This window comes from Fusarium phalaenopsidis (assembly GCF_050370095.1).
Source record: "Fusarium phalaenopsidis strain FUZ10S chromosome Unknown contig_32292, whole genome shotgun sequence".
In the NCBI taxonomy this organism is placed as follows: domain Eukaryota; kingdom Fungi; phylum Ascomycota; class Sordariomycetes; order Hypocreales; family Nectriaceae; genus Fusarium; species Fusarium phalaenopsidis.
In genome coordinates, this window is record NW_028145410.1 from 366,722 (window position 1) to 393,717 (window position 26,996).

Below are 26,996 nucleotides of genomic sequence, written 5' to 3' on the forward strand. Positions count from 1 at the left end.
GATTTAGCCACATTCTGTTTCCAATATGCACACATTAACCGTCGGAGATGAGCCCGAACATTCCTCCGGGAACCCGCAAACCCCTGACGCCATGTCCATGCGCTGCGAACTACCCCAGCTCACTTGGACGCTTGGGGAATAGTAAATGCCACCAAAGAACGCCACTGCGGGGACCCATGGGGTTGTGGCACGATCCCCCACATGCCAGGGGACCTCACGAGAGACATTTCATCATCTTGGTCTCGGACCTTGATCTCGACCTCTCCTTCTCCCCTCCTCTACCCCTTTGCGATATACCCAAAGGTCTCGAATACATACGCATACAACATGGCAAGCCCAAACGGCTCAATCGTTGATGAGCATGTGCGAGGTGACGATGAAAATGCCTCAGGAAACGAACGACCACGGAAGATGGCGCGCGTTAGTACCAGGGAAGAAGAGGGCCCTTCGTGCAGCTCTTGCAGGAGGAGGAAGACCAAATGCTCCAGAGACCAGCCGTGTTCCAATTGTTCCAAGATTGGTACTTCCCTCTTACGCTTGAGCTCAGCGATTGTCTCGAAGTTGACTAACTTGTGTTCAGGCGCCAGCTGTGTCTACGACGGGGGCAAGATGAAGCCCGGACTACGGACTGGTGCCGTGGAAAGTCTCAGCCAGAGGCTAAGTATGTCATGCCCAATCTTGAGTGCGCTCAGCAGCTCCCTGACATGTCATTTCAGCCGCCCTCGAAAACATGTTTGTTGGACAAGGTATCATGTGGCAGCAGATGTTGAATGCCATCTCCGGCAGTAGTGCCCAACCTCAGCTCAGCGAGTCACTACCCTCACCGCCGATGGGTTCACTACAGGAGCAGTCCTCAGCATTCAAGCAAAGGCTGTCTTTCCTGGCGTCAGGAGATCCAGTTCAATTTCAGGGCAATAGCATATCGACCTCAGCCACTACCAAAGCCCCTGCATCGTCAGGTATTGAAAATACGGATCCCTGTCTTTCCAACACCCCTATGCCACCGGACGAGCTTGTAGACTCGCTGGTGGAAATCTACTTTGAAACTGTGCACCCTTGGATTCCCATGTTGCATGTTCGGAATTTCAGGGCTGCTCTTGCATCGCCTGAGCAACGAGCCGGCATGACGACGATTCTCCAAGCCATTGTATCTCTCTGCATCAGGTTTTCAGACGATCCCCTACTTAACGAGAATCCATCGTTGCGAACCTGGTATGCAACGAGATGCAGGCAGGCCGTCATCCTGAAGAGCATGGAGACATTCTCGGTCCGAAACGTTCAAGCACTCATCATCTGCGCCTTTGACACGATCGGCAGTGGACACGGTCCATCGACATGGTCCATGGTTGGAAGCATGGCAAGGACCGTGGAGCAGTTGCGCTTGAGCAAAGAGGAGAGTGACGTCGCTGAGAGTGCTTCAGCAGGGAGAAGTCTCATGAACAGAATGACATTCCTTCCTCCTTGCAATGGCTGGCAAGAAGCTGAGGAGAGACGGCGTGTCTTTTGGAATGTCTTCTTGATGGATAGGTTCTGCAGCATCAGCACTGGATGGAACCCTTGCCTCACCAGTGCCGACTTCCACCGCAGACTACCATGTGAAGGAGCTATCTGGGAAGAAAGCGAGCATCTTCAAATACCGACCCCATTCTTCGGCACTCTGGACCAGATGCAACATCCAGAAGCGCTTCCTGAACTTCACATGGAGAGGGAGGAAGAGCAGAACTCTCTGGGCGGATTTGCATATTGCATAGAAGCCACCGAGAACCTCAGGCTGGTCATCTTCTTCTTTCTCCAGCACGAGGTTGACTTTGGTAATTCTCGTGATATTCAAAAGTGGCTCATCAGATTTAAGCAGCTGGACCTGCGTCTAATGCAGTAAGTCAAAACCACCCATCTCACGCCTACTACGTTTTCTAACAGAGAATCTAGATGGAAAGCCCTCCTCCCTGAGACATGGAGAGAAGCTTGTCTAGTCAACGACGATGGCAACCTTGACCCTAACTTGGTGTTGGCTCACATCACTCACAACACTGCTGTGGTTCTCCTTCACCAAGGCCTGGCCTATCCTTCCTCAGAGTGGAAGTCCATACCAGCTAAGCTCCCATCTGCTTCAAGTGCAGAAACCTGTCTGGCTGCGACAGAAGAAGTATCCCGTATCACTACGAGATTTCTCCCAACTTCACCTGTCTTGGCAAATCCACAATTTGCATTCTGCCTGTTCGTATGCGGCCGGGCATTGCTTACACATGCCGTCTTTCAAGAGAAGCCAATATCTCCAGTGTTTGATTCTATCCTGCAAAGCCTCGATGAGATCTCGAAACGGTGGAATGGCAGACATGCAAGCACCAGCTCCAACTTGGCGTCCAAATTCAAATCACGTCTCCTACAAGCACGTCAGGATGGCTATCACGGCGCTGGAAGTATTCGTGAAGAGGCCTTTTCTGACAAGAAATATCCAAACTGCGAACAAGAGGACAACTCACCAAGCAGTTTGGCATACTCTCATGCCACGGCTTTTCAACTTGGTCTTGACGCCAATGCCACCGCCATGGCATTCAAGCCCGCGTCAAAGAGCTCTCCGGATAGTGTTTCTTTGGCGTTCCCGCCTTTACCCGGGTCACTACAGGATGCATTCCTGACCCAGCCAAGCCATGGGATGCAGCAAGTCATGGATTCTTCCACACAAGATACCATTTCTGTGGCGGACTGCTTCACAGATCCTTCCCTCATGGCCGACCCCTGTCCATACCCATTTCTAGATCAGACCATTATACCCAGCGACAGGGTGACGTCTCTGAGAGGTTTCATGCCTCAGTGATAGGAGCTTAATAAAAGCAGGATTGTTTTGTATCTTTGTCATATTTTGGGTCATTGGGTGGATGGTCTGGTTGGGTGTACTATCCTTGTTCTGTCATCACGTTGCTATGTGCAGTTGATACTCCTGACAAGCTATTTCCTAGCTGGCAATGAATCGGCATTCACACTCAGAGGCAAAGCCCAATGGCTTTTATTCCTGGGACTGAAGAACTGTCAATAGGTGTCTGCAAACACCCAACTCTTAATATCGTCAAGAACCTTGATGCTTAGTTCGAGCAACCATGTAGCCCGGAATATTTGCCTTGAAGATTCATTGACTACACAACTGGACCTACACCTATTGACATGTCGTTTGTCTGAAATCCCACAGCGGTTCGGCACCCCTTGCTTTACTTCTCAGACAGCACCAACACCTTGACTTGATCCACCTCGATGCCTTTCAATGCTATAGTGGCACCCAGTTTCCCAAGGCTCTTCTTCGCCCACACATCACGAATGACTAGCTGACGATGGCCTTCATTCAAACCTGGCACTTCCTTAACCGGCAGCGAGATATCCAGTGGATCTGTGCCATAGTTCTGCACCAAGACAACATGTCGAGACTTGCCCGACTTCAAAGGTCCGGCCCACACTTGATACTTGCCTTCTCGAGACAGACTCGGAATGTAGTTGACAGCAACACCCAGTTTATCTTGATTCAAGGCGATGATCTCCTTGTTCTTCAGGACCTCGAGTGACGATTGCCGAATGTTGTTGACGTCGGCACCAATAATGAGAGGAGATTTCAGTGCCGCCCAGAACGAAAAGTGTGTCTCTTCCTGGTGCCTTGTCATGTTTCCAACTCCTACTTCGAGCATGTCCATGTCCGCTGCCAACGGTTAGTGAGCAGTTCGAGAAGAGCCAAACTTGAACATACCCCAAGATCCTGGCTTCTGAAACCTGGAGATCTCACGCATCTTGCGGATCATCGTCAAGACGCTGACGCCAGCGTAGCCCGTATTCAAACAGTAGGCTGTTGCGCAGCCATTGCTGTTGTCCTTCTCGTATTCACTGTGGATGTCGCCAGACATGCGGTAAGAGTCACTGAACTGATCGGCCCAGAACCATGGGAACTGGTGGCCCCACTCGCAGAGGGAGTAGAAGATGTCACGGCCCGTGTCCTTCAACGCGTGTGACATGCGAAGGAACCTTTCCTGGACCGACAGCGTGTTGGCTTGAAAGCCTCCACAATTGTCGTACTTGAGGTAATCGATTCCCCATTCGGCGTACTGAGAGGCGTCAAGCTCCTCGTAGCCGTAGCTACCAGGAGCAAAGTCGCAACCGTAGATGCCGGCGTCACTATTTAGAGGTTAGATTGCGCATTGATCGAATTGGTAGTTGCGGTTTCAACCGGTTCTCACCTGTAAATGCCAACCTTCAGACCCAGTTTGTGGATGTAATCGGCAACGGGCTTGATGCCACCAGGAAACCTGGTGAGATTGACCTGCTGGCGGCCTTCCTTGTCTCGCTCAAGAGTCTGCCATCCAGCATCCATGAGGACATAATTGTAGCCCAAGGAAGCCAACCCAGATTTGACAATGGTGTTGGCAGTGGATTCAATGATGCTTTCATTGATGATGGCCTTGAAGCTGTTCCACGAATTCCAACCTGGCAGAAAATTTAGCTAGGCGTGAATATGAGGGGGGGCGGTGTTTGGGGACTTACCCATCTGTGGCTTGGCGGCCAATCCTTGAGCGGAGACGCCTGACAGGAGTGCCAAAGGGACAATATTGAGCTTCATGATCGGTACAGAGTCAATTGGACGGATATGCCCACGAAGTAGTCACACTCAATGATTGGAATAATGAAAGACTTTCTTATACATGATCCGGGAAGAAAGATGGTTACATCATAAGACTCGAGTTCGGGGTTCGGGGTAATCCTAGGTCATGTCCCGAACCTTGCATCGGAGTCGGGCCGGTCTTTGGTCCTCAGTGCCAAGCCCACGAAGAGGCCGGATATTTGAAGTCGATGTGATGCTCCTCTGCTCTCGCTAATTCCAGCGTAGACGTGAGTGCTTACAGCGTTGCCTTTTACCTTTTGATCGAAAGAATGAGATTCTACTCTGTCTTCCTCTCAGCCCTGGCGGCATCGACATCTCTTTGTGAGGTCATCGATCGCCAGCCCCTCACTTTCGCTCCGGTTCCTGAAGATACCTACGCTGTCCCAGCATCGGATACTCTTTTAGATTTCATCCAATCGCGAGAGGACCTGTCCATTCTATCATCGACACTCGATCAACTCGGAGGTTTGTCCTGAAACAGCTGTAAATCACTACCTTGGCTAACCTACGCAGGATTTGTGCAAGCCCTCAACACCTCGGCAACATGGCAATACACCTTTTTTGCGCCATCGAACAAGGCCTTCAACAACACCGGAGAGTACTTCGAGACCTTTGCCAAGACAGCCAAGGGGAAGTGGTGGCTCGGAAATCTGATCCAACACCACTATGTCCCAAACGCGAAGCTCAAGACGTCTGACTTTAGCTCGACCACTACCCGACTTCAAACCAGCACGTACCTTTACGTCAGTGCCAAGACGGTCAATGAGGATCTCGTCCTCAACAGTGTTGCCGCAGTCACAGAAGGAAACCTTCCCGTCACCAATGTCAGTCTCCCTCTGCGAAACCTTTCAAACATAACGCTGACTCTCTCCAGGGCATCGTCCACATTATTGACCGTATTCTGGACCCATCCGCTCAGATTTTTGAGTCAGATTTGCCGCAGGTAAAGCAAGGGTTTATTCCTGGCAGTTGCTCAAATCCACTGCTGCCTTACTGTTGAATGGAACGGCGTAATCATGTCCTGGAGCCCGATATGCTGAGTCGGTTGGTCCAAAGAGGGGCGGTTGAGCGTCCAAGCAGAGGAAGCATCCTTCAATGTTGCTGCTGAATAGTCAATGGCACTAAGCTCTGATTTGTTTTGATTTCTTGGTTCATTCTTTGATTGAAATGGCCATTCTAGAGAATGATGTTTCTTCATGGTCGTTGCGATTAAGTGACGTGATAGTCTCTGTTACTTTATGCATGTGAGCATGTGGCCGGTTAAATAGCTTCTGCCTTATTGTCCCGAATGACAGTTTCCAAAGAGGTCATTGGAAGGGCAGCTACCGATATGGACCTGGATTCAGAACCAATCTGGTGTAGCTTCTGTGTCTTTGTTGTCAATCTCATTAGAAGCGGCGTGGCACGAGATTAGTTCCCGACACTACGTAGAGCGCCATAATTGCTCGCTGCCGAAGGACATAGCTGAGGTCTGACGACAACGTGAGTAGACCCTCAATGGAGATATCATTTCCAAGGTCCGTGAGAGCATCGGCCCTCCGTAGGCGTGTTACATGACCCCTCAGTCTTCGGGGTAGCAACGAAGTACCAGTCCTGGCAATGTGTAGAATAGCCGGGGCGGGTATGACGCAGGTTGCATGGTTCCTTTCATTACGGCTAAAGGGAATGTTTCATCTATAGTTCTTGATCATCACCATCGGAGAAACCTTCGGATGCCGAATCTGGCGAATGGGCTGTTGATCACTCTGGTGAAAGTGGAAGGTTTCAGGGAAAGATGGTAGCGTGGATGAGAAAGTTCAAGTCCTGTGTTATGGTGAAGTGATCTTAACGACGAACGGACTATCCTTCGGCTCATTAACAGATGTAATGTCTTTTGTTTACGGACTTTGGTAGATGGGATCCTCGCTATTAGTACAAGTACAAGATATCCCCATCCAGTTCAGCAAACGCATCATACTCTATCGATCGTTGCTTCTCCTCTCCAACAGTGTCTCCTCTGGCATTATTGCTGGATTTCAACACCATGCGTACTTCTACTGGCATCGCCTTTCTGGCTGTTCTTTCATTCTTAAACGCTTTGCCTTCTTCCAACGGCACAAACGAATCTTGGCCATGGGGTTCCGTGTCTGGAAGGTCCAAGGATGATTTCTTGGATTCCCTGCTTGACAAACTCACCATACCAGAACTGGCTCAGCATCTGAATCTCTTCAAGTATTCCGAGATTGCTGACAAGAATGGCAATGCCACTCGTTTCAATAGCCTTGTGGGCAATCGCGGCATTGGAGAGATCAACTCCTGGTATACTCGATGATCTTTTCTTTACATCCTATGGACATCCCACTAACTGGGCCTCAGGTCACCCAAGGATTCGGACGAATACAACAAGGTTCAGAAGCTGAATCTAGAAAACGCCCGTGTTCCAATTCCCTTTGTAATGGGAGGCGAGTGGTGAGCCAAGACCAAATGACAGTGTGTCTTCAATGGATAATACTAACACAACAATACAGCCTTCATAGCGCGTTTCGTCAGAACTCTACCATTTTCCCAACGAGCCTCGGCCTTGCCTCCACTTGGAACTTGGACCTCGTCAAGAAAACGGCCCGGCTCATCGGCAAAGAAACGAGAGCCGTTGGACAGGTCAGAGACTGCCTCTTCAGCACTCTAGCATCACTAACAACATTAGGCCTCATGTTATGCCCCCGTGGTTGACCTTGCAAAGGACGCCCGCTGGGGCCGCAATGGCGAGAACTACGGCGAAGACAAGTTCCTTACCGCCAAGATGGCTGTAGCCTATGTCAACGGGCTACAGAATGACGGAAAACTCACGGACAATTCTGCGGTTGCTGCTTCTGTAAAGCACTTTCTCAACCACGGCACCCCAGCCGGAGGGAGAAACGTTACTCCCGCTCTCATCGGGAAAAGGCAGATGCCGACAGAGTACGGCTTGCCGTTCCGGGCTGTCATTCAGGAAGCTAGAGCCCGTGGCGTTATGGCCGCGTACAACACCAACGACCTTGGGGGCTTCAGTCGATGACCCTGAACTCTATGCCGCTCTTGAAGAATGGGGCTTCAAAGGTCGAGTCGTTGCGGACGATCACAGCATCTACAGGAGCTACCTGTGGCATGGCGTCTTTGACAGTCCATTGCAAGCTGTGGCCTCTTGGCTCAATGCCGGCGGTAGTGTCAACTATGCCGACTGGCCAAATGATCAGTGGGTATCTCTGATTGAGCAGGCCGTCAAGTCAGGCTTAGTGTCCAAGGAGACTTTGAGAGAGCGAGTCAAGGGGGTTCTTGCCATGAAGTACGATCTCGGACTCTTTAAGAACCCTTACCTCCCTGGCGGCTACCCGAGAGGAAAGACTGACACTGTCAAGGCTCAAAAGCTGGCTCTCGAGGGGGCTCAGCAAAGCGTGATTCTGTTGAAGAATGATAATTCTTTCCTACCTCTCACTCCAAAGGCCAAAATCGCCGTCGTTGGTCCCTTCACTGAAACCGTACCTCTTGGGGGTTATGTCAAATACGGCATTCATACTCGACAGACTACCTTGCGCCAAGGCATTCTTTCGCACGTTGGCAAGGCACCTCTGTCCAGTAGCTGGGGAGCCTCTGACTGGCTCGACCTCCGGGCTCAGGTGATCCCCAACTACTTCTTCAAGCCAAAGTCTGGTGGGAGAAGAACGGCTTGCAACAGGCACCGGAATCATACTGAGGGCTGTTTCTTTCCCTCGGCCAAAAAGCAAGGTCTTCTTGCAAACTACTACTACGACACCGGCTTCAAACATCTGGCATATCAAACCGTCCAAGCACCCTTACTGGAGTACAACATTTATCCCCCGAATGCCCCGAACGGCCTCCCAATTCTCAAGAACACTACCTTTTCGGTTCGTTTTGAAGGTAGCTTCACCTCGCCTGAGACCGTGATTGGAGCTCTCGGTGCTGTCGTCAATGCCGGGTCGGCCGCCGTCTACGTCAACGACAAGCTCTTGGTAAATTCAACCAGCTCTGTCATCAACTCTTACTGCGATGGCCCTCAGAACTTCTGGTCACACTATGAGGCAAACTCGACAGCGATACCACCTGGCCTTGAGGAGTTTGCGTTTGACAAGAATCGCGAATACCGACTACGCATAGATTTTGTGTCTTCTTCTCCCGGTCTTGTTGCTCCTGCTTGGCAACTGGTACAAAGGCCTCGCAACGGTAAAACGACTACACAGTCTGGTGTGAAGCATGCTGTGGAGGGTGCCAAGGACGCGAACATTGTTGTTCTTGCTGTCGGATCATCCCCGCCATCGGATCAGGAAACTTGCGACGTATCTACTATTGGTCTCACGCCGAATCAAATAGCACTAGCCGACGCAATCTTGGATCTAGGGAAGCCTGTTATTCTCATAACCTATGGCCCACGACCGAAAGGTCTTTTGGAGTACTACTCAAAGGCGGCAGCTGTACTCAGGACTGGTTACGGCGGTCAAGCAGCTGGCCAAGCCGTTGCGGATGTTCTGTTTGGAACGGTCAATCCATCGGGCAGACTACCACTGACCGTACCCCTGACAGAGGGCACTATCCCGGCCTTTTATAACCACCAGGGCAGCGACTACCATTACCGATATGTTGATCTTCCTATGCGAGACTTTCGCGGAGATTTGCTACCTGAAGGCGTCTACGGAAACACTGTGAGCTTCATCTCCCGCTATGCATGCAACGTACTCACCAGGAACAGAATGCATACAATCCTATCTTTCCATTCGGATTTGGCCTCAGCTACACCAACTTCACCTACAGTCAGATCTCAGTTGAAGGCAAATCAGCCAACTCCACCTTCAAAGCCCAGGAAACCCTTCAGTTCAAGTTCAAGGTGACCAACACTGGAGATCGCCGTGGTCGTGATGTGCCCCAGGTAAGCTGTTCCGTTCGCGAGAGAGAATATTCTCTCCATCCTCACCATTCATCCCGCTAACATGAATAGATCTACTTACTTCATCGGTCAGCATCCGTCGCCCAGCCTGTGCAACAGCTATACGGATTCTCCAACGTTGAGTTATCACTCGGCCCGGTACCTTTCGGGCTACAATCTCAAGAACAAATGGGTCGTTGAGGGGACTGACTTCACATTCGCGCTCAAGAAGCACTCGGGAGACAACAACAGTAACAACGTCACACTTACATTAGAGAGCCGAGAGGAGATTGTTCCATTTGCTTGATAGTATTCCATTGTTCATGTACTTCTCTTGAAACTGTCACGCTGTCTTGCTATTGGTGCCATTGCATCAACCATGGTTAGAGCGGATGTAGTTAGAAACGAACAATAAATCAAACCCCAATGGTTCCGTTGTGATGGTCTGGAACCTCTTAGAGAAGCATCAGCAACAATGACAAGCGGCAGAGGATGTTTTTAATGCATAACAAATCAAAATGTGCGTACTGGAAGCTGTCAACCCTACACCATGGCGGACATTTAACATTCCACTTCAGTCACAGTAACGGCTTAGGAATACCAATGTAGACTACGTACTACTTTCCAATGTTACCATCTCGATTTGACAATTCTATGACGGTTGGTGGCCTTTAATCCGGAGATCAGTCTCGTACGTCACGTAGACATATTCACAAATTCGGGAGAACTCTCGCAACTTTACCGAGCCCTCGGTGCATCTCACGCCGAATCACCACCCCAGATTTTGCCCCTGTCTCTTCCCCACAAACCTGGCTGAATGCCGGCGCTAACCCCCAGATTTGTCCCTTGCAGAGAGACGGGTTTCAGAGCATGGAACGCCTAGCTCCGATCAATACCCTTTAATATCGCATGCCATCATTTATATGGGGGCCATCTCCCGATATTCCGGACAGACGCCGATGGTTTGTCCGGAAAGCAGAGCTTGCCAAGAAGTCTTTTGACATTCCAATGGGGCAGATGGATATAAAAACCATCCCTCTCGTCGTGAAAACATGAGCTCTGGCCATCAAGGATCAAGGCTGCGAAATCGTGTTTGGGCCTCGTAATCATTCACCGAATAGCCATGCTCATTCTCATACTACTTTGTTCGTTGTCATTGTTGCCAGTTGGCCTTGTAAATGCCATCCATAAACATGGACACCGCCAAGGCCAAGGCTTTATACATCCAGGGTACGTCACTGTCTTGTTCTATGGTTCTTGATATGCTATGGACACCAGGAGCTCACGCGATCTCACTGGATCCTCCACACCTCTGAAGATTTTGAACGGCAAGTAGACCGGACCTCTCAATCATACGAATGACCTCTTCTAATCTGCCGCGACAGCATGCGAACCAAAGTTCTTTCCAACAGCGAGCCATGGCATTCTGCCTACCTTAAATTTTCATCCGACCCCCGTTCGCAGGCCAACTACAAACTCTCGGGTCCATCGTCTGTGGTGACAAGGGATCGAAACGACTCGCCCACTGGCCTTGCCCAAATCATTCAAGATGGACGAGCGGCAATCAACATAGCGCTTCGTTATGTGATCACAAAGGACGAAACTTATGCACTTGCTAGTCGGCATATCCTTGATGAATGGAGCTCAACTCTGAAGTTGGTCAATCGTATGATGCCTCCGTCCAGAGTTGAACACGGCAAACTAAATGCTCTTAGGATCCGACCGATAACTCGGTACCAGTCTTTCAGGAGTAAACCTGGTTAACGCTGCAGAAATCCTGAGATACGAGTGGACTGGCTGGTCTGCTGTCAATATCACCCGATTTGAGGGCATGATTGCCAATCTCTTTGTCCCCGCGGCGTCATATATCTCCACGGCTAACGATCCGAATGCATGGTAAGTACTTACTCATTGAGGCTAGATGCGAACTCTGTCCAGTTACAAACACCCTTATTACCATACTTTGCTCACTCATGTATAGGTCTGGTGGCTGGGGCACAACGGGCGAGAAGGCCATGATATCATACGCAGTGTTTCTCAACAACAGAACACTCTACGATGAAGCCCTGGCAAGGTACTCCACTGGAGCATACGGTTCAACCTGTGGAAGCCTACCGTTCATGATTGCCCCGACAGGTCAATACGTCGAATCCGGGCGTGATCAAGGACACACTCAGTTATCTCTCGGGAACATCGCCGAACTTGCTCAGGTGGCCTTTTCTCAGGGCGACGATTCGGTGTATAACCTCTTGAACAAGCGTCTTATGGTCGGCTATGAGTACACCAGCGAGTTTCTGATGACCGACAACACGCTCCCGTATAATACGTCCTGGGTCTGCTGCGGCTGTGCGAACTTAGGCTGGAAGGGAATCAGCGAGCTGGAGCGTAGCCAGTGGAGGCCGATACATGAAATCGCCTATGGGTACTGCACCCAGAAGATGGGGAATAGCATGCCTTACACTAAGATGCTGCTGGAGGCTCAAGGGCTTGAGACCACGAACCCATCTTCTGCAAGCAACGACAACGCAGAGTGGGGGACATTGCGGTTTCACAGAAGTCAAGGCTTATAGGTGGTTATAATTAAGAACAAAGATGAAATTATCTTTAACGGGTCATTCCAATTCAGTGGTCAATATCTCACCAAGCAAGAGGAGAGTAGAATAATATCTTGGATGCGTGTCACATCAACTAAAAGAAGACGCAGCAAAACATCAATGCCGGTAACAAGATAACTACGGACAAAAATCCATTATCATCACATCCAAGCCATATACTAGGTTCTCGTATCCACCGGAGATGCACTCCCTGTCTGTTCCACTTCTCCGTTTTCGCGGCGCTTGAACCATTTCGCTGGGTTATATGAGCTTCCCTTTTTACTCCCTTGGGCCTTCATCCTGTCTTCGCCGATCTCTCCACCAATGACTCTTCCGGTGACGCCTTGTTCCATCTCGTTGAGGTGGTAATCGCTCATTAAAAATCCACAAATGAGAACCGGGACACAAACGCATACTGCAATGGTGAGCAGAGTGCTCATGGTCTCCTGGTAGCTGCGGTTGATGGCCATGCGTTCGGGGCCATTCATGGGATATGACAAGGCCACGTTGATATCGTCAAATATCATCCTCGCATTCTGCTTTGCCTCTTCGGGAAGATAGGCAGTTAACTTGGCAGGAATATTGCGACCCCAGACAGCGCCACTGATAGCAGAGCCAATAGCGGAACCAATACTGATAAGGGTGAGGAAGATAGCTGTGGCGGATCCGAGGTTTTGATGTCCAGCGCTGGCCTGTACACCAAGTTGAGCCGGCACGTTGAGCATGCCTCCGCCAAAACCGATACAAATCTGAGTTCCAATGATAGCGGAGAGAGAGGCGTCTTGGGTGCGGTACTTCATCATCAGTCCCATGCCCAGAATGTAGAGGCAGGATCCCGCGACCACAAACCACTTATACCGGTTCGTAAACTTGATGAGGAATGAGACGATGAGAGACGACACAGTGCCTGAAAAGCTGAAAATCTGGACAATGTAGGTGGCTGACTGTGTGTCGAGGTCCCAGACAACGAGGAGATACGAGTAGAAATACGGCTGAACGGAGAGATAGAATGCCACTATCAATTCGTCAGTTATGAAGCTTTCTTGATGAAAGAGAGGGTGATCTTACTGAAATAGAAGGTGATTAGAACACAACCAGCACTAAACGTCTGGGATTTAAGCAAATGGAGAGGCGTCAAAGGATAGGGCGCCATATTGGCGAGAATCTTTCCAAACGTCCCTTGAACAGTATATTTCTTGCCCAGACGAGTACTCATCTCCCAGAATGGATAGATGACTACGAAAACAGCGCCCAATGCGACCATGGCGATGATGCTCTTGTTGCTCCAGCCATTCGGGACTTTGGCGGCGATGGTGCACGGGACGAGGATCAAGGAGAATCCAGCTGCCAGAAGGAGAATTCCGCCGATGTCCATGTCCCTCCAAAGATTCAAGAGGATCTGTCCAGAACTTCCTTTAATCGTGGTGCGGGACTCGGGAGCAAGGCCCAGCTTCTTGGCTCGTCGGCCGTTGAGGAAGAGGGAGATGAGAAGAGGTAGAAACGACACTGGAAGGAGGATGGCCCACATGCCGTAGGCCCATCTCCAACTGCCAGAGCTATTCCTGATACCAGTTCCAATGCGCTCACCTATCCATGTCGTGACGAGGAATGGCAGGTCTGGAACAGTAGAGAAGAGGGCACGCCATGTTAAGTCGGTGGTATCCGCGATAAAAACTTGCTGCAAGATCAACAGACCGGTACTGCCCGCCGCGTAAAAGATTTGAGCCGAGGCAAACGTCTCGACATTGTTTGACGCCGCCATTTGTATATAACCCAGCGTATAAAGGGCGATGGAAGCACAAAAGGCTTCCATTCGGCCAAAGACGTCGGCAATCTTGGCCATTGGCGGCTTAACCACAGCTATACCATTCCATTAGCAACGGAAAGGTGCGTCGTTAGCATGAGAAGTGCATACCAAGGATGACAGCTTGAACCACACCGATGGTCGAGACCAGGGAGTGACTTTGGAATGAACTGGTCACGAAGATGAGGACGGAGCCAGTGACTTGACCCTCCAATGATGTGATGAAAGCCATGAGCAGCAAACTGTAGACATCAAGTCAGCTACTCCATGACTGGCGCAAATCCCCTTGTAACTCAATTCAAGGGGATGTCAATCAGGCGCGCTACACATACCTGCCATAGGCGACGGCCAATGAGGTCTTTGTCCAAGTCTTGGAGATGGCTTCGATACCCTTGACACCATCGAGGGCATCCTCGCTCGATGATGTTCTGTCGTCACTGGTCGGTGGGCGTTCATCAGCGTGATTTCTGTGTTTCTCGTCGTCATCCATTGTGGTCTCGCGCTGAATAGATCCCATGGCGACTCCTGCAGGGGTAACTAGGTGAAAGGGTCTTCAGGTATGTGTGAGAGAAAGTTGCATCTGCCCCCTCGTGATTGAGTATGCAGGTAAACTGTGAGAAACATAAGGGTCTGGCAAAGGGATCGACGGCCAGGGAGTACAGCGTTACGTCAGGGGGCAACATATGGGTTAAAGCCATTTCTCTGTCATACTGAAAGCCCCCAGGTAAGCAATTACCCGTTGCATACGTGTAAGAGTGGGCTTGGGAGGACAACAACCAACAAGCTAGACATTCAGCTGCTGTTGGTTCCAAGTAATCACATTGCAGATATGGACGCCACTCTTAGGCCACCAACATTGGCATTGTCAAATTTCAACGCCTTCACATCTCTTCTCCCGATCTCAGACACCAAAGTGTATGATAATGCACAACTGCTACACAAGACCCCTACTCGGGCCGAGCCCAAAGTACGGCATAAGAGCATATGCTATCCCGCTTTTCAGCCAGCCTTCGCAGTCAGATGAGCTCTATTTTATGCTTATTCAAGCCACCGAATCATCTTTTCTCCTCGGGCGGGTCTGATTGGATAGCGTCGAAAAGGATCTGCGCCAAAAGTCTTGGAGCTGAGAGGCATCTTATCAATCACAACCATCCTCCTTCCTTGGCTTTTTCTCGGCAGAGACGAAGGATTCTGCACGGTCACAAAAGAGGAATGAGGATATCAATTTGTAACTCGCGCACAAGTCATTCTTTGTGGGTGATTCGCAGGAAACGCGAGAGGGTCACACATCACATCGTTGCCTCCCGTGAATTGTGGGGGTCCATGTTCCACAGTTAGCTAAAATGTCTTGATCAGAGCGGGGAACGGCCTTGTTGAAGAAAAGATCACCAATCTTTAAGCTGAGTCTTGAGGCAAGAAGCGCAGCTCCGATGGTGCAGCGCGTCGGTCACTCCGACTTGGCGACTGGTAGTCGAGTAACTCATTTCTTGAAGCCCTCATCGGTGTCAGCTGGCTGCTCAACATACTCCACATCAACCGGTTTGCAGTTGCTCTTCATGGGGTAGGTCTTATGCTCTGCCCTTTTAATATCACATTCCCTTTGTTGATTTCGCGAGTTGTACTTGTATCTTCCTTGCGGTCACGGGTGTTGACATGGTGATGGTACATATTTCGTCTACGAGAGCGGAAAGATGATGCTAGGTAACAACTACAACGCGCCAAAGAGGGCTCTGCTTTGGCGAGCGGAAACATTGGCGTCAAGTAGTGACTGAATATTAAACTTACCAGCGACATATTGATCTTTGATTTGGTAGCTTCAGAGTCTGCTGGTCACGGTCTCAGTGCGGATGAGTTACCGAGCAGCGTCTGTCACAACACTCACTTAACTTTAGTGACTCGACGGAGTTCAAGATGCAAATGGATGCTTGTCATGTCACAGTCGCTGAGTGTGAAAGATGAGCCTTGATTCATAGTACTGAGAGTAATATAAAAACTATGCCGCAGCCATCTTTTAAATTAGCACCAAGACAAAGAGACACAATCTGTCAAATCCTTCTAGCCCCGGGTTGATTCTACACAACTAAAGAATCCATCATGATTATAACCAAGAAAACACGAAAGGACCATACCCATTGGATATGCATATACAAAGCTCAGACGATCTTTGAACTCGACTGCCGCCTAGTAGGATATAAACCTTTACCACAACCAATGGCATAGAAAAGCTGCGACTTTTGTCTTCATCGTCGATGTGTAGGCGCCGTCGCTTTGAACAAAAACTTTGATGAAATTGGCCGTCTCGCTATGGTTGATGACGACGGGACCGAATGGTGGGAATATTTCGTGAGGCCGATAAAGCACGAACCGATAGAGGGTTGATGACGGTAAAGATGCCGTACTAGGCCGTGTGCTTACCAACCACACTGCATCACCAGTTTTAGCCTTGCCTCCCTCAACGTACACGTTGCCATTTTACTTTCGGCGTGCAAGATATGCGCTTGTTTTTTTTCGTGTCTGCGAGTCATGGTCACTCGCCACGGGTTGAATACCTAATCTTTACAGATATGAGGCAGCTGGACACGAAGTACAATGAGCTAAGAGCTGGTTTGATAGCTTATGAATCCACCATTCCCCATGAGATATTTAGATTGGTAAATGTTACTATTCTCGAGAATTTCGCCTTCTTCGGCGCGTTGTCAAAGTAATGACAAGAGTTGGCTGCCTGCGATATGGAACATTTTGTTATAGGGTAAGTCAATGAACTTGAAAACTCTCTCCACCTCATCAAAGTCTCCTCATCAAGATGCTTGCTACAAACGCAACGGTGAGCGATATTATCTGATGTTACAAATAAGGCATTTTTCTAGAAAGAGGCTATGAAAGTGCAGTCACATGTGATAAAAACTAACTGGCACTATTCTATTGCCAAAAAAATCCAGTCCGTGAATGCTTGTTGGAAAGTCACCACACAAGGACAGCAGCCTCATGTCCATCCTCAGCACTCAATATTTTCGTATTTGCTGTTTCCTCAGTTTGGAAGCTACATGCCAGGTTGAAATCCGTCTACACGTGGACCATGGGTTTGTTGCCCGAGATCTGCATGAATTAGAAGCAGGCTCACCGGTTTGACTAGCTATTGCTATAGGTTCAGTGAAGCCCGTAGCCACTCGGAGATTGCGAAAATAGACATTGTCAAACGCCAATGAGCAACGACAAATGGTAGCCGACAAGTCTAAACAGAATCGCGACCCCACAAAGATGCATTCAGACCCTGTAGCGACCCAAGACTAACCAATCAGAGAAGCATAGCATAGCCCTCAAGGACACCGAGTGACTGGTGAAATTAAAGCCCGATACGGGGAAGGCGACCGGCCCGCTGACATGGACCCCGAGGTCCGCTGACGCCCGCTGACAGTTGGCTGCACGAGCTGAAACGCGCTGGCGATTCAATTGAGGCTTTGAAGTTGGTGAGTCTCAAGTAATTGGTGGTGCTGGTAAAACACCGAATTGGCTGAGCACGATGTGCCTCATGGGCTGCAGAACGAGGAGGATATAAGGGACGGTAAAGTCTGCCGATTCCAGAACTCTTCTCGTTCACTCACCACCTCTCATCTTCCTTCTAACCAAGCTCACTCATCATGAAGGCTCTTTTTCTCTCTCTTCTCTGGCCTGCTGTAGCCAGCGCTGCCGCCTGTAAACCCGAACCCCCCAAATCGAAAACTGCTTGCAAGTTGGCTGCCGTCGACAACGTAGATCTGAGTGTCGGCTTCAACTACAACGGCGACTGTGCCCCAAGCACCGGAACTCTCAACGGCTTCATGATGTTTGTCGACTTTTCAGATGCCGAATCCGCTCAAGGCGAAACCCCCCAATCGCTCTACGACGCAGTGGTCCCCCAAACCACCGAATGGTACAAGCAAGCCTCCCACGGGGCTCTATCTTTCAATGTTACAGCCGATCTGTCCAAGTTCTACCGCATGCCTGCATCTGCTGCATCTTACGGCTGGGAGCGAGGCCTCACATGGGCAGAACACCAGGACTACATCCAGGATGCCCTCGACGCTTATACCGCCAAAGGCACTCGCCCTCCACCTCCTGAGTCGGACGTCCTTTACGTTGTTCCCGTAAACAACGCCGGTTCCAGAGGAATTTCTCGATCCATCACCTTTGTTACACGAGCCAACACTAGACAGGGTGATTATGTCGCCAGGAAGACCGTTACCGTTGCAACCGACGCATTTACAACATGGGGTCCGAAAAGCTGGATTGCGTTGGCTCACGAGACGGGTCACACCATGTGCTTGGCCGACTTCTACCCATTCGAAGATCTCGGCCTGGGTTACTACGTCGGTGGTTGGAGTGCCATGGGTGATGTTTCCGGCGTTGGCCCTGATTTCTTCGCCTGGGACAAGTGGCGCCTGGGTTGGATTAATGACGAGTCCATCGACTGTGTTTCGAAACGAGGAACTACTGAGCACACCCTTACACCACTAGAGCTCAAGACTTCTGACAATGACATCAAGGCCGTTGTCGTCGCCGTCAACCAAACCTCAGCACTTGTCGCCGAGGCCCGCATCCCCGAGGGTCTTGACTCAGGCGTCTGCGCCCCCGGTGTCCTGCTATACACGGTCGACACCTCGGTCAAGTCAGGCTATGGCCCTGTCCGTGTTCTGGATGTAACGCCCGGATCAGGTGGCTGCGGTACTGATACTGTATACGACAAGAATGATGGAACGCTGTCCCTGGCCCCCGGTGGAGTGAGCTCGTACAAGGCTCCTGGCTGGGGAGTTGAGGTTACCGTGGTCAAGCAGACGGAGAAGAGCTATACCATTCAAGTTGACGCCGAGTTTTAGGAGTAAGAGTTTATATTGGAGGAGTATTCAGAGTTTAATAGAGTAGACGATTAGAGGAGAGATAGCCAATAGACGGGGTTGGGATTATAAGAAACGTTTCGTGCAAACTGTGGCTGCATCCACATGTCACAAATCATGATCCTGGTAGGCAGATGTCAATTTACCCCCTTACATGGCTCTCTACTTTACATTGATTCATTTATTGACTTTCAGAGCTGTTGGATTATCCTTGCCATTCTCCCGTCTTGAAATTGTTTAGCTGCTGCGGCATAACAAGGAAAACGTCATGTGATTGGCTAACCCGGAACGCGAAAGGGGGCTGGCGCCTAGAATCCTTCAGCCAACATTACTCGACAATCCATGTTCTCAACTCCCCTCAACCTGCCCCCCCTTCTGAAACTTGCTCGGATCCGCCGGACACAACTCAGCCGCTCTCAAAATGGTTTCCTACACTGAAATCAAAGCCTCCAACTCTCTCATCAATGATGTCACAGCCCCAAGCGTCGCCGTCTTTGTTGGCGGCACGTCAGGCATTGGCAAGCTCACAGTCAAAGCCCTCGTCGCGACCGGTTCGAGCGTCAGAATCTATCTGATTGGACGCAAGAGCTCTGAAGAGCGGTCGCGTGCTTTCATCAAGGAACTCCGCGTGATCAATCCCAAGGCCGAGGTTATTTGGACTGAATGCGATGTCTCGCTACTTGCGGAGACAAAGAGGTTATGCGAGGTTATCAAGAGCAAGGAGTCGCGCGTTGACCTGCTGTTCCTTACCCCGGGCTACGCACCATTTGGCGCTCGCGAGGAGACATCCGAAGGCTTAGAGATCGTCCAAAGCTTGGCATACTACTCGCGCATGCTCTTCATCCTCCATCTTCTTCCCCTCCTCAACGAAGCCGAAGCCCCAAGAGTGGTCGGCGTCCTTGGAGGCGGGCTAGAATCAACTTCCCTGGAACTCGACGACATTGACCTCAAAAAGCCCGAGAATTTTGGCCCCAGAAAGGTCCAGCTTCAAGTCCTCACGATGAACACAACGACTCTGGACAAACTAGCTGCCGAAAACCCCAATGTGACCTTCATCCACTCTTGGCCTGGATGGGTCAACACGGGAAACGTGAACAGGGGCGTTGATCAGGGCACTTTCATGTCCTGGTTCGTCTGGCTTATCCTGGAGCCTCTCATCTTTCTATTCTCGTTCAGCGATGAAGAGTCCGCACAGAGGCACTTATTCCAAAGTACCAGTGCTGTTTTTGGCGGTCGTGGAGTGCCATGGAGTGGCAAGCAGGGCGTGAATTCGCAGGAGAAGCAGGAGAATGGGTTGTTTATTGTCAACTACAAGTGCGACTGCACTCCCAATGCAAAGGTTGTGTCTGCACTCCGGGAGAAGGCACAGAAAAAGGTTTGGGACCACACACAGGAAGTTCTTGGGCCGTACCTGTAACCAATGAATTCTTGCTTACTGTCATGATGTTTTCATCTTTCTTCTGGCCCTTTTTCTTCTTCAATACTACCCTACTGCCTTCTCGCCCCCCTGTTCACCTTGCGCAGGCTGTGCAGGCTTTCGGCACCATAGCGCAGCTTGACAAATTTCACAAGTACCAGAGAAGGAGTCGGATCCAAGACAATTTATCGACCATTAAGTATCCTGACTCCAAACATATAATTCGTATTTTCTTTTTCGCACGCTCTTAACCAGCCTCAAAAGCAGGGAAATATCGTTTCAATCCCCGATCCAAAAGTTTGATGCTAACAGGTTTGACGAGATACTCATCCGCGCCAACACTGCTCGCAGCCTCTCTGTCCGACAGGCTGTCTTGACCTGTCACTATAAATAAAACACTTGCTTCACAATTCGCTTGCTTCTCTAAAAGTCGTATGCGTCGGGTGGCTTCAATTCCATCACACACTGGCATTTGTAAGTCCATAAGGATGAGTTGGAAAGCATCTCCTCCGCCAGCAGAGGATAATGATTGTTGTTTTGAGAAAATGTCAATAGCTTTCTGGCCGTCAGTTGCAGAGCAGTAAGGTATTCCTCGTTTTTTGCAATACATCTCCATAATTCGAAGATTAACAACGTTGTCATCGACAAGTAAGGCTCTGGGTTTAGCAGGGCTAGTGGGGGCTTTCGTGATCGAGGTAGGTGGCTTTGATTCTAAATGGCTTGATGCGTTTGTCTCGTCAATGGATGGCGCTATGGTGCCCATATCGGAGTCGATCCCGTCTGCAGCTGTGTTTGAAGGGGGCGAAACAGGCATCGACCCATACCCTTCGTCTGAGCTGGAGCCTTCGTCATTCGTCTGTAGCGGCGCCGGTCCACTTGGGCGCGAAGGATTGTCCCGTGAAGTGCTCATCTCCGTCATGATTCTATCGATCTCTTCAAGGGCGAGGCTTATCGTCGAGGTCAAAAAGGGACCGCTAACGTAGATGATGTTGTTTGATGTTGGCTCCAATGTCTCTTTCTCTTCTGACCCTGGGATAAGGCAGATGACGGGCTGTTCGCGCGGGATTTTTGAGAAGCACGTGCGGCGTTCCTCTAAGTCGGGTATGAGATCAAGGATAAGAAGACAGTCGTCTGTAGTCTCCGAGGCAGTAAAGCCATTCCGTATCAGACATTTCTCAAAACGTGCGGACAAAGGCCCGTCTTCAGAGCCAGATGCTATCCTGTGAAACTTGGATGGGATTTGTTTCGGCTTCGAACGCAGTGGTTTCGACGAGAGAGGTGAAGAGACGCAATCGACATCTCGAAAGGTTGCTCTGAAATGCGAGCCACGGCCAACTTCAGATGATACCAAGTCGACGGAACCTCGCAGGAGAGTTGCGAACTTGGTAGCAAGAGGAAGACCCAGTCCAGCTCCCGTCGAGTGCTCGCCGACCTTTTCGTAAAGCTCAAATATGCGCTTCTGGTCGTCCAGATGAATGCCACAACCAGTGTCCTCAACATCAACGACGAATTCCTTGCCGTCCTGTCCCATCGATGCGGTTACTGCCACAATACCTGTTCTCGTGTTCTGAATCGCATTGATGACGATTGGCAGCAGGCTGTCTCGAAAGAGGTTGAGGTCAACCCGAAGGCTCTCACGACCTGCAGGCAGATCGTAGTTGAAGAATATTGAGGGTTTGTATCGTGTGTCGCCTGAAATCATATCAGATACCCCCTTTGCTAGCTCCGTCTCGAGTTCCTCGATGTGATGGACCGCATACTGCCGATCAGTCATGGCGATATCGGTCCATCTGTTGAGGGTAATCATGCTGTTGACAGTCGACATTAAATCTCGCCCCGCCGCTGAGATAGTTTCGAGATAGAGCGACGATTTCCCAAGACCGACAATAGGCTTCACCAATTCCGCCAAGTTCGGTTTGGCGTCGTTTCCTTGCGAGCTCCACAACTTCAAGTCCTCGGCTAAGAGCTCTGCAGCACCGAGAATGCCATGAATCGGGGTTCGGAGTTGGTGAGAGATGCCTCGCAGGAATGTCTCCTTCGCTGACATCACTTCTGCTAGCAAACGTTTCTGCCACCTCTGGGAGAGCATTCCCGCGCAGGTCCGAACAAACCAGGAATCGACATCGTCGAATATGTGTCGGAAATCTTTGGTGGCAACAACTAGTAGTGATGGGCCCAAGGTGCTCTCGCAGTGGGCGGCAACGAACCGAATCACTTTGTCGGAGGGAGTGTCGTGTTGGTTCGAGCCGGCAATGAATTCGTCGATGTAGTTCGTGTCCTCCCAAAGACCGTTTTCGAGGTTGGATGACAGGATGGGGCGTCCTCCTTCGGTCTCAATGTGACCAGCCCTGGCAGACTGAAGGCTGATTGTCGCGTCCGGGTAGGCGGCTCTCATAATTTTAAGCACTGGCTCCTCGGACACTGCATCTTCGTCATCCCGCTCAACCTCGGCAATGAGTTCAGCCATCCGGTGACGTTCCCGCTGGCGCTTTGCTCTGGCGCATAGCACAATATCGGCGACAATCCAATCCGCCAGGCGAGCGAGTGTTTGTTGCTGGGGTTTCGATAGAGGATCCTGGCTAGTTGCTGATGCCACGCAAAGCGACCCTAGTCCAACACATTCGCCAGATTCGTGCTGCATTCGGAGTGGAACGCCTGCATAGGCCGTGAGTCCTCCTTGTTCAACGTATGGTGATTCCCGAAAGCGCCAGTCCTCCATCATGTTTGGTAGAAGGAAAACATTCTAAAAAGTAGTTCAGCAACTTGCGACAAGGGAATAGAGAGAAATACCATACACCAGGAGGCTGTGTGACCGTGTGAGCGCAGAGGGTTTCGCCCCGAGGCAGGATAGCGAGCTCAAGTCCGACTGTAGCTAAGCGAATGTAGACGTTGACATCGAGAACGCCGATGACGGCGTACTCCCATCCTGTGGATTCCTGAGCAAGACACGCCTTCTCTTGAAGGCCGGCGAGAAGTTCAGGCTCATTGATAATGTCCCGGGTGTAATACCATAGCATAGACAACCGGAGCCTCTCATTCTTGGCTAGATGAGCGCGCAAATACCGAGGAGAGGGGCAGGCCTTGTCCGGGACCGAAGAGGGTGCATAAGGGTCCGTCTTTGGAGGGTAGAAACATGACTCCAAGTCCTGGGACCAAGACTCAATCGGTTCATCGATCTGTTCCGGGTCATAGATCGGTCCAACGACCTCGGGACGAGGCGGCGGGGGATTGCGCTCGGACGACAACAGGACCGCGTCGGCCTTCGGGAGGAAAGACAGCGGCTTCCCGCCAATGGAGGCCATGACCAAGGGTCTGCAGCACGGGGAAGATAACGCGACAGGGGTCACAAACGCATCAAGACCGAATCGAGCATCGACGGTGGATAGACAGTCGAAAATATGCGTCGAGGTGGTTAAGGAGAGGCTTTGGTCAAACTTGGAAGTCGGAGGTTGAGGCGCCACTCACGTGCCCTGGTCCCGCTAATGTGGCCCCATGGGATGCGATCGAGATCGGTCTGGACCGTTTGCTCCGGAGTCCAGACTGAAACGGAAGGTGTGATTTGCTACGGCAGTTGCTTAGTGTGAGAGTTAAAGGGATAACTATTGATGGCTAAGGAGGCACTCTTTTCTGTTAATCACTCATCTTGATTTGAAAACTCGTAAAAATTGCTTCTGGGCTGAATATCTGGGGGATCTACAGAGGAGAGTTGAACGGGAATCTCCTTGCTTGCGCGAAGACTACCAACGCGTACTCTGCAAGGATCCAAACCAATTACGGTTAGTAGATCACTTCGCCTACTCTGGCTGTAATATGACAATAACAGTCTCCCGCCAAATTCCTATGGCTCTTAGATAGTGCCCTAGCAGTGGGGCGAATACGCGATGGTAGTCTTCGCGCAAGCAAGGAGATTCTACATGGTTATTTATAGCTTCGGCGATCATCCTTGTTAAAGTGGACCGACAGGCAGATTTGGATGGCCCAAGCACGCCATGCGTTTGCCAAGATGGTGAGTTTCAGAGTCTCAATCGGATCACCCGGTTTCATTTCATGTTGGTTTTCCAAAAGTCTGGAGATAATGCACAAATATCATATTGTCAACTAGAAAATGCAATGCTATGGAAAGTCACGATCGCAGCTCGTCCATCAATGATCAACGCGAATGACAACCTTGGCAAAGTGCTTCTTCTCCTTCAATCGCCGATAAGCATCTTTGGCTTCTGCCAGCTCAAAAACCACATCGTCAATAACAGGCTTAATCTTCTTCTCGTCGATGAAGCGAACAAGCTCCTTGAACTGGTTGCGGCTACCTCCAAGGATACCTCGAGCGATGCAAGTGTTGAGGAGGGCTGCAAACATGGGAACCGTCTCGGCGTCTGCTGCTCCGACACCGCCAATGATCATGACGATACCATCAGTGCGAACAGCCTGGAGAGAATGAGAAAGCGTTTCGTTGCCGCCAATCTCGACAACAATATCGAAGCCCCGTCCTTCGGGTGTCAGAGCTCGCGCCTCTTTACCCCAGCCGTCGGGGTTGGTGCGATAGTTGACGACGTGCTTGGCGCCAAGCTCCTTGAGCCGGGTAGCCTTCTCATCGGACGAAGTTGTTGCCACGACAGTTGCACCTACGGCTGTTGCAAGCTGGAGGGCCGCGATGCTGACGCCGCCTGTGCCCTGGACCAAGACCCAAGTACTCGGTCCAGCCTCTCTACCCTTGAGGCCGAAGAGTGAGTTCCATGCGGTCGTGTATGTGACTGTAAGAGTTGCGGCTTGCAGCCAGTCCAGAGAGGTAGGAGCATGGACAAGAGCACCTTCGGAGAATACGCCAATGGATCGGAGTGTTCCATCTGTGCCCTGTCCAAGCATTTTTGGGACTTGAGCAACCGTGGAGAAGGCATCGTCAGCGATCGACGGATCGAAATTGGTCACGACTCTATCTCCAGGTTTAAAGCCCTTGACTGAGGACCCGACTGCCTCGACAGTGCCGGCGCCATCGCAACCCGGCACCACGGGAGGAGTGATGGGGCCGTTGACACCCTGCTTTGAGTTAGGGCTGTGTGATATCTGAGGACATGCATGACTTACCATGGGACCAGCGATGACAAGCTCTCGGTAGTTGAGACTGGCAGCATATAACTTGACCAAGACCTCGTTGGGACCAAGTTCTGCCTGAGATGGCACGGGAACATTCTCTTGGTACTCGAGGGAGGTTTCGAAGCCTTCTTGGCTGTTCAAGATCCACTGTCTAGCCATTGTGAGAGGAGGTAATGGGGGATGACGTTGTTTGGTATGATTGGTATTGAATGATTAATAGATGAATGTTTTTGTTCTGAGATGAGGAAATCAAAGTCGAGGGGCCTCTCGAGAGTTTATATACGTTGATGATGCTGGGTGGGATCATATATGCGGCGGAAGCTAGGTGGGTCCTGGCGGAAACCATTGTGGGCTGCGGAAACTCTGTATTACCAACAGCCATGATGGACACTGTTCAGGGAACTTGATGACATATATTATGTCGGAATTTAACTCTATTAATGGACATTATTTTCGAAAGCCTCAACTTGTACCGCTGTTCCGCCACCTCTCCATCCTATCAGGCCCAAAATCCAGCCCCATCAAAACAAGCGGAAACACATCAACCTCATCCATACTCCTCTCTTCCAATAGCATCTCCGTCTCGTTCCTATGTAAGAATCCCACACTCCGCTCCGCACATATGCTAGTCCACGCCGCCGCTGTCTTGGCATCCCAAACTCCCCTCCTTGTCGTGATGCGTACCCCTCCAAAACACGGCCCACTGCCTATTTTCAACAGCTCATAGCCCGACTGGATCATCATGGAGACGCACCATGTCCTTCGGACTGATTCGGAGAGAATCCATGCATGCCATAGAAGCTGCTCTGGAGACGCTTGACAGGGAACAGGAGGATTTGATGTGAGTTCCGGGGTGTAGACTGTAAGGGCATTGTGAAGAAGTAGCCTGTCGTCGCTGGTGGCACACGAGGCGTGAGATAGCATCTGCTTGGCCCAGCGGTGTAGGATAGGTAGGTGCTGCTCTGCGTAGTGCCTTTGGCGAATATTCCCGTCAAAAAGGCGGATAAAAGTGTAAATGAAGAGTGATTGTACGCGGCCGATCTCGTCAACAATACTGGCCTGTGGACAATCATGTGAGACAGCAAGCTTGTTTGCCTTGTCTTCTATAAATCGATAGACCATATCGCTGGTCTTGTCCGTCTTGTTAAAATATGTTGATAGAGCCATGAAAGCATCCTGTATGCAGCTCGGGACGCTCTTCTTGTTCAGTTCGGGGTGGATGAAGGGGTTGCTTCCAGTCTCGATCCATTCCTTCAGCCAGTCTTTGGTCTTGTCGAAGCAAATGTGTACTTCGTCAACTGATATTGGCACAAGGCGAGAAGTATCAACGGAACTAACTTCCCAGGAGTCTGGGGTCAGGAACCAAGCCGATCTCAGGTCATCCAGAGATGGAGATGGGGAAATGGTTGTTGTGGGCAGCTCTAGTCCCAGTTGTGGATCAATTGCAATGACCTCTGGTTGAGAAGGCTGTAGGAAAGAAGAGACAACTTGCTCCTCGCGGTGTTGTGGCAATCGGATCAAACCGCCAACGTTGTCATTGGCACCGTAAACAACCATTCGCGGGTGTTCTTCGTAAGAGCAGGCCAACCCCCGGAGCTCGCAACGACGGCACTGAGGAAGCTGTTTGGTGCATTTTCGTTTGGCGGACTTGCATGACTCACAAGCCTTGCGCGTTTTGGGATGCAT

The 26,996-nt window shown here is 50.6% G+C and overlaps 11 protein-coding genes across 11 annotated transcripts; 6 read left to right on the top strand and 5 right to left on the bottom strand.

The window, feature by feature from the left end:
* Positions 1-327: 327 nt before the first annotated feature.
* LRP88_04425 (uncharacterized protein) lies at positions 328-2,818 on the top strand (the record flags this gene model as incomplete). Its single annotated transcript, XM_083240998.1, has 4 exons — positions 328-520; positions 581-661; positions 717-1,875; positions 1,930-2,818. 4 exons carry the CDS (start codon positions 328-330, stop codon positions 2,816-2,818), a joined length of 2,322 nt encoding a protein of 773 aa, XP_083102146.1.
* A 388-nt stretch (positions 2,819-3,206) lies between these two features.
* Positions 3,207-4,597, bottom strand: LRP88_04426 (glycoside hydrolase superfamily; the record flags this gene model as incomplete). The annotated part of the gene is made up of 4 exons (XM_083240999.1): positions 3,207-3,685; positions 3,734-4,155; positions 4,218-4,464; positions 4,522-4,597. The coding sequence occupies 4 exons, from the start codon at positions 4,595-4,597 to the stop codon at positions 3,207-3,209; spliced, it is 1,224 nt and encodes a 407-aa protein (XP_083102147.1).
* Positions 4,598-4,908: 311 nt separating this feature from the next.
* LRP88_04427 (FAS1 domain-containing protein) lies at positions 4,909-6,183 on the top strand (the record flags this gene model as incomplete). The annotated part of the gene is made up of 4 exons (XM_083241000.1): positions 4,909-5,104; positions 5,153-5,463; positions 5,514-5,582; positions 6,130-6,183. The coding sequence occupies 4 exons, from the start codon at positions 4,909-4,911 to the stop codon at positions 6,181-6,183; spliced, it is 630 nt and encodes a 209-aa protein (XP_083102148.1).
* A 479-nt stretch (positions 6,184-6,662) lies between these two features.
* Positions 6,663-9,840, top strand: LRP88_04428 (uncharacterized protein; the record flags this gene model as incomplete). The annotated part of the gene is made up of 7 exons (XM_083241001.1): positions 6,663-6,937; positions 6,995-7,087; positions 7,147-7,267; positions 7,323-7,636; positions 7,749-9,312; positions 9,360-9,536; positions 9,628-9,840. 7 exons carry the CDS (start codon positions 6,663-6,665, stop codon positions 9,838-9,840), a joined length of 2,757 nt encoding a protein of 918 aa, XP_083102149.1.
* A 1,079-nt stretch (positions 9,841-10,919) lies between these two features.
* LRP88_04429 (uncharacterized protein) lies at positions 10,920-12,103 on the top strand (the record flags this gene model as incomplete). Its single annotated transcript, XM_083241002.1, has 3 exons — positions 10,920-11,199; positions 11,282-11,429; positions 11,515-12,103. 3 exons carry the CDS (start codon positions 10,920-10,922, stop codon positions 12,101-12,103), a joined length of 1,017 nt encoding a protein of 338 aa, XP_083102150.1.
* A 203-nt stretch (positions 12,104-12,306) lies between these two features.
* On the bottom strand, positions 12,307-14,421 carry LRP88_04430 (uncharacterized protein; the record flags this gene model as incomplete). The annotated part of the gene is made up of 4 exons (XM_083241003.1): positions 12,307-13,142; positions 13,196-13,987; positions 14,043-14,173; positions 14,264-14,421. 4 exons carry the CDS (start codon positions 14,419-14,421, stop codon positions 12,307-12,309), a joined length of 1,917 nt encoding a protein of 638 aa, XP_083102151.1.
* Positions 14,422-17,569: 3,148 nt separating this feature from the next.
* LRP88_04431 (M6 family metalloprotease domain-containing protein) lies at positions 17,570-18,784 on the top strand (the record flags this gene model as incomplete). Its single annotated transcript, XM_083241004.1, has 1 exon — positions 17,570-18,784. The coding sequence occupies one exon, from the start codon at positions 17,570-17,572 to the stop codon at positions 18,782-18,784; it is 1,215 nt and encodes a 404-aa protein (XP_083102152.1).
* Positions 18,785-19,223: 439 nt separating this feature from the next.
* On the top strand, positions 19,224-20,219 carry LRP88_04432 (uncharacterized protein; the record flags this gene model as incomplete). The annotated part of the gene is made up of 1 exon (XM_083241005.1): positions 19,224-20,219. The coding sequence occupies one exon, from the start codon at positions 19,224-19,226 to the stop codon at positions 20,217-20,219; it is 996 nt and encodes a 331-aa protein (XP_083102153.1).
* A 1,202-nt stretch (positions 20,220-21,421) lies between these two features.
* LRP88_04433 (GAF domain-containing sensor histidine kinase) lies at positions 21,422-23,521 on the bottom strand (the record flags this gene model as incomplete). Its single annotated transcript, XM_083241006.1, has 3 exons — positions 21,422-21,439; positions 21,556-22,962; positions 23,015-23,521. The coding sequence occupies 3 exons, from the start codon at positions 23,519-23,521 to the stop codon at positions 21,422-21,424; spliced, it is 1,932 nt and encodes a 643-aa protein (XP_083102154.1).
* Positions 23,522-24,362: 841 nt separating this feature from the next.
* LRP88_04434 (zinc-dependent alcohol dehydrogenase family protein) lies at positions 24,363-25,469 on the bottom strand (the record flags this gene model as incomplete). Its single annotated transcript, XM_083241007.1, has 2 exons — positions 24,363-25,253; positions 25,302-25,469. The coding sequence occupies 2 exons, from the start codon at positions 25,467-25,469 to the stop codon at positions 24,363-24,365; spliced, it is 1,059 nt and encodes a 352-aa protein (XP_083102155.1).
* Positions 25,470-25,772: 303 nt separating this feature from the next.
* Positions 25,773-26,996, bottom strand: LRP88_04435 (Zn(II)2Cys6 transcription factor domain-containing protein; the record flags this gene model as incomplete). Its single annotated transcript, XM_083241008.1, has 1 exon — positions 25,773-26,996. The coding sequence occupies one exon, from the start codon at positions 26,994-26,996 to the stop codon at positions 25,773-25,775; it is 1,224 nt and encodes a 407-aa protein (XP_083102156.1).